The 18,180-nt window shown below is 39.2% G+C and overlaps 1 protein-coding gene across 1 annotated transcript in view; it reads left to right on the forward strand.

Annotated features, from left to right (window-relative positions):
• The window catches only part of ACTN2 (actinin alpha 2), a 100,075-nt gene that overhangs the window by 35,097 nt on the left and 46,798 nt on the right, over window positions 1-18,180 (forward strand). The window contains exons 5-7 of the mRNA XM_054975153.1: window positions 4,118-4,205; window positions 13,510-13,588; window positions 15,880-15,961. Coding sequence (XP_054831128.1) covers window positions 4,118-4,205; window positions 13,510-13,588; window positions 15,880-15,961 — 249 coding nt within the window. The remainder of the gene's footprint in view (window positions 1-4,117; window positions 4,206-13,509; window positions 13,589-15,879; window positions 15,962-18,180) is intronic.

Raw genomic sequence — 18,180 nt, forward strand, 5'->3', positions numbered from 1 at the left:
GGGAGAGACCAGCCAGTCCCACCCTCCAGGGGGAAGAGAGGGGACTAAGCAGGCCAGAGGAAAAGGTCCAAAGCAGGGGGAATAGGGACCCAGCAGCAGCCCACACAGAGCCCTTACCAGCTAAGGAGGAGAAGCAGCCACTACAGCCCAGAGCCACACCCTGGCTAGAGGACAGCAGCCCGGCTCAGGAGTTGCTAGGAGCCAAACCCCTCCAGGTGGAGCTGCCACACGCATTCTGGGGGAGGAGATGGATAGCCCCACCCAGCAGCAATGAACAGGCAGCCCAGAAGCTGGCCGGGGCAGCTCCTCGCGAGCAAGGCCAGGCAAGCTCAGCAGCACAGAAGCTGGCTGGGGCAGCTCCTCATGAGCAAGGCCAAGGAGACCTCAGCTGGGGATGGCTCACACTCAACCCCACCCTGCCAGCAAGGCAAAGAAGCCTAGAAGGGATTAATGATAGGAGGGAAACACCTGAGGGAAGGCACAGCTGGGCCAAGTCAGGAGAGGGAACAAGCCTGGAAGGAGGGCAGGGTGGAGAAAGGAAACACTATAAAAGCTGGCTGGGAATAGCTCTGGGGTGGTGGGTGTGAGTGAGGAGTGATGGTGTGGAGTGAGAGCAGAACAGTGCAAGAGTGGAGGCTTGGAGGAGAGTTCTGGGAGGAGGAGGAGGAGGAGGACGAGGACGAGGAGGAGGACGAGGACGAGGACGAGGACGAGGACGAGGACGCAGAGGGTAAGCAGACCAGGTTGAGCAGGCCAGGTTGAGCAGGCCAGCGAGTGGATTGAGAGGGAGTCAGGGTGATGTATACCGCCCCTCCTTCCACAGAGCAGGGTCCTGCAGCATCCCTGGTGCCCCTCTGATGTCAGGGCTGACCCAGCTGGTGCCCCGCCCAGTGGCGGCAGAAACAAGCCCTGACAAGAGGAGCAAACAGGAAACAGAAGCAGTATAAATTGGCACGCATAGGAGTGTATAATTCTTCTTCATCTCTTAAATGTCAGAAGATTTTGGTACATGGCTCAAGAAGTCAGAATGTTTGATAGCTTTCCATTCCCTAATGGATGTCAGCATTTTGCCCCCTCAGTTGGAATGAAAGGCAGACACAGTATTTGGGTTCAAAATGGGCCACTTTATTAAATTACAGCATGCAAACATCAACTACGGCAAGGGCCTAACTAGCAGTACAGGTCAGGCCCTGGGGTCACTCCTGGACCCCGCTCTGACCTGTCTGGCCGATTCACCCACTGCCCCGGATGTGAGCCATCCATCAAATGGCTGGGACCTGGCCTGGCCAGGCAAAGTGGTTCACCCCTTTAAAGCTCCCCCACCCGGCCGTACAGCAGCAGGGGGGAGACTGGCTTGTCCAGGGGTTCCCCGCCCAGGACATCTGTCCACAGAACTGGGCCATACAGCAGCCAGCCGCTCCTGACAGACCCCAATTCCCCACCAATGGGGAGGTGCCAAGGGCATCATAGGAGTGTATAATTCTACTCCATCTCTTAAATGTCAGAAGATTTTGGTACATGGCTTAAGAAGTCAGAATGTTCGATAGCTTTCCATTCCCTAATGGATGTCAGCATTATGTTAGCACAAGGAATGATGACTTTTAGGCATCATGTAGATAAAAGACACTGACTGCCCTCATAAATCTTTTCCTCCTGGTCAAGTTTTTAATCAGAGAAAAGTGTTAGAAGTTGGGCTGTTCAGGACTTATGAAACATGATAGCACCAGGTATATTTGTTTCCTAAGTTAAACAATTCAAAACTGTTCAGTGTTTTCAAAAAGAAAGGTACCACTGTGCCAAACAAAATTTGAGTCCAGTAGGACCTTAAAGACCAACAGAATTTTATTGTTCTAACTGATGAGCTTCAACTCATAAAAATTTATACAACTGGGGGAAAATTCTGTTGTTTTTTATGGTGCTATAGACTTGAATTTTGTTCTACTGCAGACTAACACAGCTACCCACCTGAAACTTACTCTGTGTAGATAAAGCTATATCTTGGAAATATTCATTCTCTGCCATAGATGCAGCAACATTTTAAAAGATTTTGTTGTCTAACAACACAGTTTTCAAAAATAAATAACATATACGACATTTAAATGAAGTATACAGGAAGCTGTGGATTCCTTGACAAATCATGAATGTGTATAAATTGTTTGAGCATATATATGTCATTCATTATTGGATACAATATCATCTGTCTCCTGTAGTTCATTTGTTGACTTAGAGAACAATTACTCTTGGCAAATTTATTTTAATCTGAATATACTGTAGCAATTATATAGTTCTTGGAGAAGAAATATATCTTGATTGTCCTTTTTCAATATGGACTATGCTTTTACAGGTTTTCAAGAGAGCTTTGTCAGTAAATTTTAGGAGGTGGCTGAAATGTACGTGCCTTTTAAAGGTGCAGTTCTGTTAAGGAATACCCTCCAAAGTGGTTTTGAAGAGGAACAGAAGTACCTCTAACATATATTCATCCCTGGCAGCCCCCCTTTCTGGTCAAGGGCAGTCCATACCAGTTCCCAGCCTGTATCCATAAACTATTGGCAATGGAAAGCATGGAACAAGCACCGTCCATTATTTATAGTTTGCCTAGTAAAAGTTGATCAGGCAGCATGTAAAACGGTTTTCAACTTTTTAAAGGTACTTGTTCTGTTTGTTTTATTTATTTTCAGATTAGCACACAAGTACCTAGCCAAGAATGTGTGCCCTCTGGGCACATCTACATTACACATTAATATCAGTTTGTCATGGTGTGGTAGTTAGTTAAGCGAGAGTGCTAAGAATTTTGTTCCCTATTACCTTACTTACACAGTGTTAAGCATTACCATTGCAGGGAGGAAACAATGAATATATATAACTGTACACCAACAAAGGAAAGCAGGTTAAAATACTGGTTTGATTGGTTTTGTAATGGATTAATTTGGCAGCATTAAAAATAAAGTGACCTGGTAAATTTCATACAGCTCCTTTTCATTTTGTAAAAAAAATGGTTTTTGCTGCCATAGAATTGAATAGGATAATAATTACTACTTCATATATTTGGAGACTAATGTTTTGGGAGCCTGTGTCAAATTAATCAAGCAGGCAGGGCTGGCGCATCCATGGAGGCGGGTCCAGCAGCCGCCTTGAGTGCTGAGGCGCTGGAGGAGCACAGGGGGTGGGGGGGGGTGCATCGCGGAGCTGGCAGCAGCAGTGCTGGTGGCTGAGCAGGAGGGCTGGGAAACCTCCTGCATGCTGTTATGGCCACCTGCTGTGCCCAGGCCACAGCTGCTGCGCCCGGCCGTGAGTGTGTGCTGGCAACAGCAGCATGGGGCAGTCTGAGCGGGCATCCTCCCAGCCCTCCCACTCAGTTGCCCCATGCTGCCGCTGCCTGCACACAGCTGTGGACCAGGCATGGCAGGTGGCTGGGGTGGTGTGGGGCAACTGAGCAGGAGGGCTGGGAAGCCACCCGTGAGCCATCCCAGCTGCCTGCCACGCCAATGGGGCTGGCTCACAGTGGCATGCTGTGTGATGATGTCACATGCAGTGACATCATCATGCAGTCCAGGTGTGTGCGCACTTTGCACACGTGTGTGGGGGCGGCAACAGCCCTGAAGCTGCCCCCGGCCTCAGGTGCCAGAAACTCTGCACTGGCCCTGCAAGCAGGATATAAATTTTAGAAGAAATAAGAATAAATAATAACATTTTCATGATGCAGAAATCATGGTGATTTTATATATGATCATTTCCCTCATATATTCTTCTGGGGTCACTTGTTCATATAAATCTATCACTAGTGAAAGAGAGATTCTTACCAAATGCAATATTCAAGCATTGCAACTTGGGATAAATTTAAAACTAACTATATTAGTTTCAACATAAGATAACAAAAATAGTTTCAACATAAGGTAACATGTTTTAATTAAAATTGGGTGAAATTATTTTGAAACCATGTGCAGTTGCATGCATTTTCTAAGAAATATTAGCTGTTGACTTAAGGAACATTCTTCCACACAAGTACTTGACTTCCCAGCTGCTAAATGGCTATTGAGAACTAGCCATATTCTGAGCTTGATTTGAATACATTTTTGTGCTCTTTTCAGATTTGAATACATTTTTGTGCTCTTTTCAGAGACATCTGCCAAAGAAGGACTGCTGCTATGGTGTCAGAGGAAAACTGCACCTTATAGAAATGTGAACATTCAAAACTTTCATCTTAGGTAAAGTTCATAATTTCCCAAAATGAAAATGCTCCAAAAATTTCCAGTTTCAGAGGTGTACTAAAAAGTATCCTTGCAGATTGAAAAACGGCCAGTTCAGAGGTGGCATGGTTCTTTCTCAAACTGCTCAAGTAAGATTAGAACAGTATATCACACTGGAAGAATCAATAATGAGTTTGCTTCATGTATCCTTATCACCTTGCCTTGGAGAAAGAGGTAATGTTGGCATAGTAAAGGTTCAGCTAGATGATAAATGTGATGTTATGTGTGACACGAATCAAGTCACACGTAACATCAAGTAACTAACATTCCCAAATGCTGTGGGGCCGGATTCAGCTTGCAAGGGAGGTTGTGAAGGACAAAGACCCTCCTTCCCCTGTACCATGCTCACAAGTTGAGACTGGCCTTGTAGTGTTTGGAAATGTTTCTTCCATGATTTTACATGTGACATGAGTTGGGCTGACCACTGACCTAACTCATCACATGTATCATCTAGCTGAGTCCTAACTTAGTAACGACTTTGTTACTAACACCATTCTATGGAGCCCAAGGCAAGAAGCCACTGTGCCAATCCTGCAGTGTAAGACAGACCTGGCAGCAGATCCTGAGCCCCAGCAGATCAATGGAGCCAAAATGGCCACCATTAACACTCCAGCTGACCCGGAAAAAGCTCCCATAGGCAAGAAGGACCCGGGAGAACTGAAGAATGACCTGCAGAACTTTTTCACTGAAAAGGTTTTAGAGCTTCAGCAGCCAAGATTAAAAAGCTGATAGAAAACCTAAAAGAGGCCACTCAATTGGCAGAGACTGCAATCAAACTGGGAATAACATTGCAAGAATACATCAAGTCACTACAAATGGATGAAGAAACCATGCAAGAAAGAATTGCAGCACTGGAGAATAAATGGCACCAAAACAACTTAAAGCTGAGAGGAATCCAAGAAAAGGCGGAAGGTAATACAGATCTTGCTATCTTTATTTCAAAATGGCTGGATTCTGTGTTAAATCTAGAAGAGGGGATGGCCCCAGTTATTATCAGAGCATTTTATTTGGGTAAGCCTGCTGCAGCCCTTTCTAATCACCCCAGAGACATTTTGATACAATTTTTGCATCCAAGAATAAGGGATAGAATTTTTCAAGAAGCACGTCAAAATAGAGCTCTATTATGCAATGAAAGAAAAGTACTAGTCTTACTGGATCTGTCTCCTGAAGCACTAGAGAACAAAGATTACTTAAACCTGGTGCATCTAAACTTTCACCTGCAGGCATTCACTTCAGATGGAGCCCCTCATCAACCTTAACTGTTCTTCATGGAGGACTTATTCATCAAGTCAGTGACTTGGCCTCAGGAAAACTCTTATTATCTGCACTAAATCTCTCTTTGACATCCGAAGAAGAACAATTGGCAAGTAAAGAGGAGACAAAGCAATGGGTTTGAGTTCTGGTGATTAAAAGGTGGAAAGCAGAAGACAAACAAGATCCAGACCTCTGAATTTAATAGTTCTGTATTTCTGAATTATGATCCCAGTAGTCAGGAATGCACTTTGTGTTAATGAGAAAACATACTTGCAAAAAATGCAAATAGACCTATTTTGGTTAACAATAGTTGGTAGCTTATTATAATATATAATTTACTTTGAAAAAAGAGCAATTCTCAGTTTAAAAGACTGGCTATAAAGGAATAAAAAGAAATTAACACACACTGAAACTATCTATAGGAGGAGGTAGGAGGAGGATGGTAATATCTGGTTATTAAACACTTTCCCTCCAAAGAAAGAAGCTCCAGGTTAGGGAGTTGTGGAGTTCTAACTCCCTGTGCCCAGTAGTTTGAAGTGCCCTGAGAAACCCACCCAGTTTATAGGGTGCTTGAAGTTTGTTTTCTTTATAGAATGTTAGGTGTTCCTTTATTTTGTTTTATTCTGTTTTGTATAAAGAATAAGATATAACTCAATAAGGAGCCCAGATTTTAGTAACTTTGTTCATGGCATTTTAGCAGTGTTTAAAACTTTAAAAATAGGGCTGTAGGAGTTGTTTCTGTTTTTTCTTCTCTCTCTCTCTCTCTCTCTAGTTGTGAACAGTTAACTTAAAAACTCAAGGTATACTTTATATCCTTAGTACACAAGATATTTAATTTAGCCAAATATAGGAGTGATAAAAAAATAATGACACAATCCTTGTAGGCAGTTACATGGAACAGCAGAGGTCTTACAATCCAGTTAAAGTTAAGAGAATTTCTAATAAATTAACTAAAGAACACCCTCCTTTTGTTTTTTTACAAGAAACACATTATAAAAAAGTTGTTAAGCATGTCTTAAGTTCTAACTGGTTTAACATTTCATTTCAAGCTCCTGGCTCCTCTAAGGCTAGAAGGGTAGTTGTTTTGATTTCTAAAAATGTACCATTTCACCATCTAGATACCAAAGTGGATCCAAGAGGATGTTTTATCCTTGTCAGGGGGAAACTGGATGGTTCCCCCCTGACATTAGCTTCCATATATGCTCCAAATTCAGACCAACTCAACTTGATAAAAATGCTTTTGAACAACTGATGGCATTTCAACAAGGGGATGTCCTTATAGGATGTGTTTTAAATTATGTAATAAACTCGGCTTTGGACAAAACTCAAAAGAACCCCCTCCATTTTAAAGTAAAAGAGATAAACCATCAAAATGACAGGAGATCCTGGATTCATTTGGTCTAGAGGATGTCTGGGGATTTTATAACCCAGGAGCCAGAGATTATACCTATTTTTATTCAGTTCATACTGTATATACACATATTGATTTTTTATAAGCTTCCAAGTCGATGTTACCACAAATTCAGTCTCCAGGTATCGGTAACGGAGTTACATCAGATTATGGTTGGGTGTCCTGTTTAATAACTAAGAGAATTACTGATGGAAAAGGTCCAAATTGGTGTCTAAACAAGTAACTTTTACTCAATGAAAACTTCTGTACTGAGCTTTCTAAAGAAATTGAAACTTATTTTGATTTAAACTCAAAGTGTGGGGTAAGTCAAGACAGTGTGTGGGATGCCTTTAAGGTGGTGTTTCGAGGCAAAATTATATCTGTTGCTTCAACACTAAAAAAGACAAGACAGAAATTGATTTCAGAAAAGAGGCATACAAAATATGGTGGTAGTATGACGCTCCATAAATTAAACCTTGAATGTAAAAAATTAGAAATGATTGAAACATCAAAGATACAAAAGAATTTGTTATTTTTAAACAAAGATTTTGGAAATCTCCAAAGTCTCTGGGATGGCTTCATAGAAGAGTGATTCACAAAAACTCATCAAATCTGATACATAAGATCAAGAACCCCCAAGGGAAAGGGAAAATGTTAACAACTTCAAAAGAGATAATTCAATCTTTTTATGACTATTATCAGAAATCTTTTTTATGACTAGTCAATCTTTTTTATGACTATTATCAGAAATTATATAACTCTGAAAACCCTCAAGAAGCCTCTATAGAAAAATATTTGAATTCCATAAAATTCAATACAAAAATCTCCTTAGACCACTTAAAATTTATGGATAATCCCATCACCACTGTGGAAGTTGCAGAAACAATACAAAAACGAAAGCATAACAAAACACCAGGTCGGGACGGCCTACTGATAGAATTTTATTAAAAAACTCAGTTAATCTCACCACTAGTGGAAGAAAGATCCCATAAGAAAAGAATCATACAGACCTATTTTTATTTTAAACTATGGCTGTTTTCACACTGTCTATAAATCGCATGAGACTCACGGAAGGCTGTTGGCTTCCTTGCATGATTTTTAACACCATCTGATTACAAAATGCCTTAAATCACTGTTTGTGGCATTTTGTAAACAGATGGCATCAAAAATCGCGCCTTCTGTGAGTCTCGCGTGATTTATAGACAGTGTAAAAACGGCCTATGATTTAAAAAAATTCTCATCTATCTTGGCCACATGTCTCAATAAAATTATTTTAAAATACATACACGAACCACAAACCATGAACCAAGTTGGCAACGGGAGATGCTCGTTGTGGTTCGCTAATTCAGGATTGTTGTCGGCACCGAACCACGATCCGCTGGTTCGTTAAATTTTTTTTGTTCGTGCCCATGTCTACTTGGGAGTAAATATCCCCATTGATCTAAAGGACCTATTTGATTATAATTATAAAACCCTTAGCAGAAAAGTAAATACCACATACCACATTAAATGATTGGGGAAAAATCAATCTGTCATGGATGAAAAAAATAGAATTTATTAAATCTGTTATTTTCTCACAATTTTTATGTCAAAGTCTTCCTGTATTGGTCCATCAAAGTAAACTAAAAATTTGGCAATCTAGAATTAATAATTTTGTTTGGGCCAATAAAAAAACAAGAATAAGTTTTCCACTGCTAAATCACCCCTCCAAGTTAGGAGGGGTAGGGCTTCCCAATTTAAACTTTTATTATGTTGCAGCCCAAATAAAAAAATATATTGAGTTATATGGCCCGAAGCACAGACGGGTTCAATTCAAATAGAACAAACCTATATTTTCCCTTATTTTTTATGGGACAAACATAGGAAAATTTATGGGACAAACATAGGAATTTATGGCACAAACAAAAACCCAATTAGAAACAAAATATATCTTTAAATACCATGGTTCCAATATCACCAACTACACCATTTGTTTGTAAAAACAGATTGGTCACATTATTGGATAGAGAGCTTACCCCATTTGAATCCCTGCTAAAAATAATCCTTCTGGCACCAAAGGGAAAATCACTATTCTTTATAAATTGCTAAACAATAAACAGTGGTCACTAATGACAACACAACAGAAGGCATGGCGAAAGGACTGGGGCATAACAATAAATGAAAATTAATGGAATTCAATATGGTCCTCAAATCTCCATTCTTCTAAATAGTGAAGAGTCCAGTAGCATCTGATGAAGAAAGCTGTGGCTCTTGAAATCTTATGCTACAATAAAGTTGGTTAGTCTTAAAGGTGCTACTGGACTATTTTACTACTACATACTAACACGAAGAAAAAGGAGAGAATCATGGAAGAAACCAAAAGTAAAAGCAGCACAAGCACTGTGAAACACTAACAGTGCAATCCTATGGAGAGTTACTCCAGTCTAATCCCATTGACTTCAATAGGCTTAGACTGGAGTAACTCTCCATAGGATTGCACTGTAACTAAACATAAGAATGTATTATAATGAAACAGTAAACAATATTGAAAAGATATTCAGTCTCATGTATTCATTCAATCATATACACCTCAGCCATGGAATATCTCCTTTGAACTTGACGGACATTTCCCTTTGAAATTTGAAACTTGTACATTTAATTTCCTTTGTACATCATTTGTAACTCAAGGTACTGTCACTTTACATCTACATGCACTGGTAACTTTCTTAGTTATATTTATTGATATTTATGGCAGAGGAGCATATTGCACTTTATTGATATATTTAAACATTGTGCTTGTGCTGCTTTTACTTTTGACTACAGACTAACACGGCTAGCTCCTCTGGATCCATTCTTCTAAAGCATTAAATATTAAGTTACAAGCCTTTAAATTGAATTCAAGATAGTATTTAACTGCTTTGAAATTATTTTATTACAAATCGAACAAAGACCCCAGGTGTTGGAAGGGCTGTGGGCTGGTGGCAACATTTGTACATTGTTGGTGGTCTTGCCAAAAAATCCAGATCTTTTGGGATAAGGTGCTTGATATAGTTGAAAAAATTACAGGATATCAAATCCCCAAATGCCCTAAACTGTATTACTTCATTTGTCGAATAGTTCATCCATACCAGCCATTAGAAGAGATCTTATGTCAGCCAAATTTATGTTAGCCTAATACTGAAAATTTGAAAAAATACCCTCAAGAAAACAATGGCTACGTAAGGTTTGGGATTTGGTTGTAATGGATAAAATTTCATCACAAATAGCAATAATGGATAACCCAACATACCAATCAAACTATTTGGAAAAATGGTTTCCGTTTTTTGATTATATTTCAAATTATGCTTCAATAGATATTTCTTTATCAAAGAAATATGTTGATTTTGTATTTTATTAATCATTGTGTATTGTTTAGTACTCTTCACTAATGTTGTAAATAAGGTTACTGTTAGTGTTAAATAACATTAAGACGTTATGTAAGGCTATTATACTGGAAAATTAAAATATTTTTTTTAAAAAATTGCAGCACTATATATTGTAAAAGAGGTAGTTCTCTGTTTAGATTAACTCCAAATATATCAAGGAGAACTATGTTTTGTCCCATATGAGTTTCTCTTTAACATTATCAGGTAAAGTCGATCCCATCATGTACCATCTCCTTCAAAGCTTATATTAATAGCTATGTAAGATAGGACTTCTTCTGTGTATGTATGCAAGTTTAAATAATACTTTCAAGTGCTTAAAGTGCTTCACATGCATGCTGTTGTTGTAATCCTAGCAATAGCATTGTAAGGTAGGTCAGTATTATTATTATGACATGTGAGGGGCTGAGATTGAGAGAAAATGGTTTCCCATTTGATGACTTTATGGCAGAGGTAAGATTTGAACTTAGTCTCCTATACACCATACCACATATCCTCATATGCCTGGTGTGCCCAATCCTCTGGAATATTAACAGTGAAATCCTAACCAATGGGCATAGACTGGAGTAACTATGTTTGAAGTCAGGGTCGGAGCAAGAGTCTACCTAGCCCAATATCTTGCTATCTGTTATGGATTCCTCCTGCATGAATATGTGGTGAAGTAGGTCACTTCCATGTCTGTGGGAGAGACACGCAGCTGTTTTTTTGTGGCTAGAGTCTTTCTCCAGCTGTATTCTTGATATGAGACTGATTGGAAGATATCCATTTGTGCCTCATTTGGTGAGTTCGATGGAAAGATTTACTGCCTGACCATGTCGGGGCAGTGTCTGAATGTCGAAGAGTCGAGGACCAGGAACAGAGCATCACTGAAGCTGTGCTGGAGTAAAGTATGACCCATCCCACACCTTTCTACTAAACCTTTTCTTTGATCTTCTAACTACAGTCTGGAACCTGTGACACAGAATGAAGTTTATACAGCTTGAGTGAGAAACAGTCTCTTGTTTAATTCTCGTCTAACTTGGAAGTGCTTTTTATATTGAAAAAGAAGAATTAAAGGAAATGAATATACACAGGAGGTTGGTTTATTTATATTGGGAAAAGGAAGTTTTAAATGGACATAGGGTGACTCTTTGCTATGTTTGAGGAAGCCTATGTTTTTGTTTCGGCAAGTGTAACAGTTTGGCCTGGGAGACTGAAAAGTAATGTGAAGCAGAACAGCCTTGAAAGAAGATAAGCCAGGTAAACAACATAAATTATGCTGGAAAGTCTTTGCCTCTCTTTTTTTCCCCTCCTTAAATTATTTTATATTCCTGACTATAAAACTCTGGCTTAATAACATCACCTCCTGGATTTATGAGAAATAATACTATGAAATTGGACTTTTATACATCAAAATAATTGGATTTTACTGGAGCTGAAGAGAAAAGGAATTTATTTCATGGAACCAAAGAAGGAAAGATGAAGGTACTAGACAAAAAAGGGTTGAGGTATTTGCTGGATTCTTATTTATATATACCTAAAGACAGGGCTTTTTTTTCAGCAGGAACACAGTGGAATGGAGTTCTGGCACCTCTTGAAAAAACTCGGCAATAGTGCATGAAAATAATATTATTTCAAAGAATCACATGTGTTTCTTCCTCATTTCCCTCTTGACAGTTCCGCCACCTCTTTTCCCAGAAAAAAATCCTGCCCAAAGAGTGGAAATGGACTGGATGGTTCAAAGTTTATATCAGATTTCTAACCCAAATGTGGAAATGGATTACACAGTTTATATCAGATTTGCAGCCTAAATGTGGAAATGGAATGTACAAAGTTTATACCAGATCTGTAATAAAAAATAAACTAACAAGACAAGTCATAATTTAGGTTGTGAAGATTTGAAAGAGTGGGAAGAAAGAAGATTATCTTAGATCAGAAGAGGAATAAGAACAGAACAGTCATGAGAACTTGAATAAAGAACTTTGGGCATAAATAAATAAGGGACGAATTGTAAACATAGGGGCCCCAAATTTATTTTGTAAAAATTTTAAAGAGAACTCCCTATAAAACTACTGATGGTATATGCTTTTATAAAATAGTAAAAAGGATTAAAGGTTTGTAAATTAAAGACTGGAAGGGGAATAGAACGAAGGATCATTTTATTATTTTGGGTGGACTGGAGTGGTAAAAAAATGGGGGGAAATGGCTATAATTATATATGTTAATGGGAATTTGAAAGATTACTTTATAGTCTAGACTGGAGTTTTATGTGTTGGGAAATATGGATAGGGAAAAAAGAGTATATTTTCCCGAATGCCTTATGGGGAAATGTTGAAATGGTTTATATACTGACAGTAGAGGGATTGGATTGGAAAGATGTGGGTTTTAGTTGAGATTGCCAAACTTATAGTTACAAAGAGAGTTAAAAATATTGTTTATATACATGGCAAATTGGATTGGAAAGATGTGGGTTTTAGTTGAGATTGCCAAACTTATAGTTACAAAGAGAGTTAAAAATATTGTTTATATACATGGCAAATTGGAAACCCTTGATGACTCTCTGCAAATGGAAAAGAAAAATGAATTAACTATTAGTTTAAGTAAGAATATGGAGCTAGGATGTTAATGAAACAATATATATATATCTTTTATATAAATCTTTATATATATAAAATAAGAAAAAAAGAAAGAAATTAGACCACCAGCTGATTGCTGTGAAAAGGATGAAGTGTCGGAGGGGAAAAACTGTGATGATTAATGATATGAGCTAGTTTTCTTTTTAGGTCTGTTTGTGTAGGCCACTGTAGGCTTTTATTAGTTATATGTGTTTCTTTTTCCTTTCTGTTCTTTCTTTCAATTTTTCCACAATAAAATAAAAATTATAACCATAAAAAAGAACATGTGATCAAGTAGGCACATGTCCATTCATTATATGTGCTGAACTGCGCATGGGATTTACTCAGTTGTTTACATGGCAGTGACCATGGTTCAGAAAACTGGATTTGTGTGATATATTCCTAATAATTTTTAAAATTACATTCGTTTTCTTGGGAAATTTTGCCTAAGTACTGAATACAGAATAAAACCCAACAATCTCTGGAACTATAGAAAATGGTATGAGTTATCATTACTGATCAAAATGTGCTATTTCTGCATGTGAGCTGAGCTGAGCTGCCATACAGATTATTATAATTTTATTAACATCTTTCCATTTTATTTTTGGTTCCTTGCTGTGAAGCTGGAAAGACGGCCTTGGCCTCTGTGCACTTATCCACAGACATCGACCTGATCTTATTGACTACTCCAAGCTATCTAAGGTCAAAAGTCTGGGTGACACAGCATGCTGATTTGCAGTGATTTAGCTCACTTCCTGTGTGCTTAGCATGTTCCCCTTAACAGTAAACAGGACTGATTAAGTAACTTAAGTGACTTTCCTTCCTGGCTTTGCTAGTGAACTTGATTAGAAAATAAATCACTTCAGGAAACCACTGGTTCCCAAACTGTGTTCTAGGGGTCACTAAAACATGTTATGAGAGGGGCTGTAGTGTATTCTGCAAAATAATCCACTGTACTAGATGAAGTCACTGCTCTTTGCCCATGCTGTAGGGAGGTTCTGTACAGACCCCCTCCCAAGCATACATAGAGCCAGTATATGAGCATAAGATAGGGTTAGGGGGAAGAGAGGCATAGAGAAGGAAAATGTCAACCACTGAAAAATTAGACAAAGGCCTAAGCAATATATATCTTTTATTTTTAAAATTCATTTATACTCTGCCATTCTCCCCATCAGGGGTCCACAGCAGCAAAGAAATGAATAAGGATAGAAAAAATAATATGATGATGATGATAAACAGCAAGGCAGGAACGAGTGAAACAAAAAAGTTAAAACATTGTCAGAAGCATTCTGGGACTGGAATAACAGCTCCCAGAGTGCAATGTCAGCCCCTCGGAGCAGAATCTGTGCTCTGGGAAGGAATGACAGGTTGCACAGTGGAATGACAGCCCCTGGTAGTAGGAGTGGAGTTACAGGCACCACAATGGAATGACAGCCCCTGGGAGTAGCAGAAGTGTTCTTGGACTGGAATGACAGCCCCAGAATGTATTGACAGCCTCTAGGAACAGAACCTGTGCTCAGAGACTGGAATGACAGGTCAAAGAGTGGAACGACTGTTTCTGGGAATAGAGTCGGGGCTCTGGGACTGGAATGACATCCCCTGTCATTCCACACCCACTGCCATTCCAGTCCCAGACCACTGATTCTTCTCCCAGGGACTGTCATTGCACTCAGGGGCCTGTGCTGATAGATAAAGATGGGTAGCCGTGTTTATCTGTAGTAGCAGAAAAAAGCAGGGGTCCAGTAGCGCCTATAAGACTAACAGGTGTTGGTCCGTAGACCCTTCTGTTGTGGGTTATTGTTCACGTATTGACAATTGACAACAATTTTAGAAAAGTTAAACACCATGCACAAGATTTGTTTGGGTGATAGTACTGGTAATCATTTGCCATGTACTGAATTGACTGGTGCTGCTATAGACAAAGCTTTACCCAGGTGGGTCCCTGTATGCTGAAGTAGCCATGAGAATATACTCTTAAACAGTCTATCTTCTCCAGTTCCATCATTTGCCAGGTTGGCCCCTAGAGTGATTTAGAAAAAGACTTCCTGAGCATCCATGATACTTTAATTTTAAGTACCTTTAAAAGGTTAAGCATAACAACAACAACAACAACAAAAACTTTGCAATTCATATGGAAAAACTGCAGCGTTCTGACATAACACCTACAGAACTGCAAAAGATGGCGCTACTGGAAACAGCATAGATGTTATGCCGATATCTGGTTGATACTTAGGTCTCCAGTGGAAACTTGTATCAGCTTAGTAAGGCCAATCAATAATAACATGTGACCTCTGCTTATTGTTGATTGTGTTTCGGATAATTCGAATGATGATGATGATAACTGTGCTTATATACTGCTCTTCTTGACAGATTAGTGCCTTAGCCAGAGAAGTGAACAAGGTCGTGTTATTATTATCCCCACAATACAGTTGGGGAGCTGGGGCTGAGATGAGTGACTTATGATCAACCCTCTGCCAAACAGCAGTATCTAGCATAAGAAATAATCACCTAAATGGCAAGCCACACCCAGTATATTTTTCATATGATATTATGGAGGCACATCTAAATATTTTTTTTAATGTTTTTAAAAAAACATTTCATCTTGAATTCTGAGCTATAGCTAGCAGCATCCAATGTTTCCTGAACATTTTTGCTGCTTGGTTTTTATTCTTGCCACATATCTTCTTAAGGATACTTCTGTACAATCTAGCACACCTTCTCATGTAGCCATTTCCTGCCACAAGATCTATGGTTTCCTAATAGTTTCCAAGTAAAACTAAGGTGGCAATCTTATGCATGCTTACTTAAGAGTAACAAGATGAGATTTTCTTCTTAAAAGGATCAGACTGGCTTATTTTGACACTATGGTTTAGAAAGAGACTGTGGGAAATATCTGGGAAATGTTTCCTGGTTCTGAATGAACAATGTTTCCTACAGTTATTGTAGCAATCTTGTATAAGATATGCCAGTAATGATTTCTGCTTTTTGTGCAGGATGATCCACTAGGAAATATAAACCTTGCCATGGATGTTGCTGAAAAACATTTGGATATCCCGAAGATGTTGGATGCAGAAGGTGGGGATTACTTTTAATAAGCAGAAGGCTGAACAAAAGGCAACTTCTCAATGCCACCCCCACCCACCCCCACCCTGGCACACTTCATGACAGAGGGATCTCTTCCAAACCAAGCAGCAGGATTTGAGTCCTGCGGCCTCTAAGGCGCTACTGTACTCAAAGCCTGCTGTTCAACCACAGAACAACACAGCTACCCACCTGAAAACAAACAGTGCTCACTCAGTAATTCCTTTTGTTTTAGAGAATGCCAAATGTATATTTTGATCTAATTAAGGTCTATGAAGCTGGCCATGATTTGTTGCCATAGGCCACCCTCCTCCAGCTGGAGGGGAAACTTGAGTATGTGTGGCAACTGTTCAAAAACTGCAGGTGCAAGCCTTCTCATGAGCAACTGACATACAGGGCTGACCAAAATGCTTTGAGGTTTTTGGCCCTTTCCATGGCTTTTCCCAGTTAGGAAGTAAACAGTGGGTTCTGTTTTCCTCGAGTCTTCCTGCCTGCCAAAGGAAGTCAGGTAGCACAAGGGGAACAAAGGAAAGATGGGACTGTTCTACTCCACAATGGGATCTCAGCAACTAGGGGGATGTTTTCTAAATGTCTGATACCTGAGGGGAGCAATTTTATTTCTGAGTTAAAAACCAGAGGCACATTTCACTTTTATACTCCCAAAATGTTTAGTTTTAGAGTGTAAACATCAGAGAAGACAATCCCCTATGTTTATGATCTGGATATACCTTCTAATAGGAAGGAGGCAAATCCAATGCCATGGCTCATCTAAGGACAGAAGATGTGGACTCCTCTGAGGGCAGATTATTCTGCTGAATCTTTACATTTGGGGTGGTTGAATAAATGAATCATATACAATGCAACTATGGAGTAGAAATTACCTAAGAAGGCCAATTGGAAGGGGAACACTGAGAAATACAGAAACTTTGAGTGATACTTGTATGAGCATACTAGCTGTTCTGTCACAGAGCCCTAGCGAGCCCTAGTGAGCACATCGTCCACAGGAATTCCTGAACGAGGCATCAGGTTGGCATCATTGTGCTTCAGTGGTAAAATCCTGCTGCTTATGGTACCTTCTTCATTCTAATTGTTTTAAAGCAAGGTCAGCTTGGATTTTGAGTTATATGGCCTTAGAAGTCATGGAGATCATGAAGTTGCCCACTTTCCAAGGAACAACTTCTGGAGCGCGTGCAGCAGTGGTAGTTTTGCCCTACTCAGCTAGAATTAGCACAGACACAAAACAGTTAATAGTTGTATTTAAAATGTAATTAGTAATAAAACTAAATATGGGCTTCTGAGAGGAACATCTATACAAATAATTAATACATACTTTCCTCAGTTGGTAAGATGTTTCATACAGAGATAATGCATGATGACTGTTAAAAGACTTTTTCATCACATCTTTTCCTATTACCACTATGGGAATTTCTAAGTATTGTCAAAGAATGAGCATCCTTTGTGGAAGGTGCTGTATGATAATTCATTGAGTGTTCTTGTAATTGCTTTTAAAATCCCCAGGGCCTTTTTACAAATCCCTGCTTCTTGTTATCCTCATTATGCCTGATTTCAGAATCAGAACTGTAGGAATAAAGTATAATGACACATTCTCCTTAGAAATGTTGTTTTACTGGGGGCAGAAAGACATGAAAAGAGTTTCATAGATATGGAAAGCAAAGGATGCAACCAAATATCATAGAGTTATTGCAGGACATAACTTTAAAAAGAAAATGTGTTGTTTCTATATGGAAACTTTTATTTCCATATGCAAACTTGATGCTTCTAATACTTATACATACAACATGGCTTGTAGAAATTAGCCTCTAGAAAATGCCCCAAGTAAAAAGTGACTACAGGGATGTTTTGGGTACTTATACATGTAAGATCATTCGTCTTTCATTTATTTGTAAGTATCTTTGAAATAGCTCTAAGATACTCTGCTTAGTTATCTTTGTAATAATAATAATAGTTCATTTGTATACCACTCTTCTGGATAGATTAGTGTCCACTCAGAGCAGCGAACAAAGTCAGTGTTATTATCCCCACAATACAGGTGGGGCTGAGAGGAGTGGCTTACACAAGGCCACCTGTTGAGTTCATGACAGTAGTAGTATTAGTAACAACAGCGACATTGTGCTTATATACCACCCTTCTGGACAAATTAGTGATCATTCAGAATGGTGAGCAAAGTCAGTGTTATTATTATCCCTACAACA

The sequence above is a fragment of the Eublepharis macularius genome, chromosome 1 (assembly GCF_028583425.1).
Source record: "Eublepharis macularius isolate TG4126 chromosome 1, MPM_Emac_v1.0, whole genome shotgun sequence".
NCBI classification, from domain to species: domain Eukaryota; kingdom Metazoa; phylum Chordata; class Lepidosauria; order Squamata; family Eublepharidae; genus Eublepharis; species Eublepharis macularius.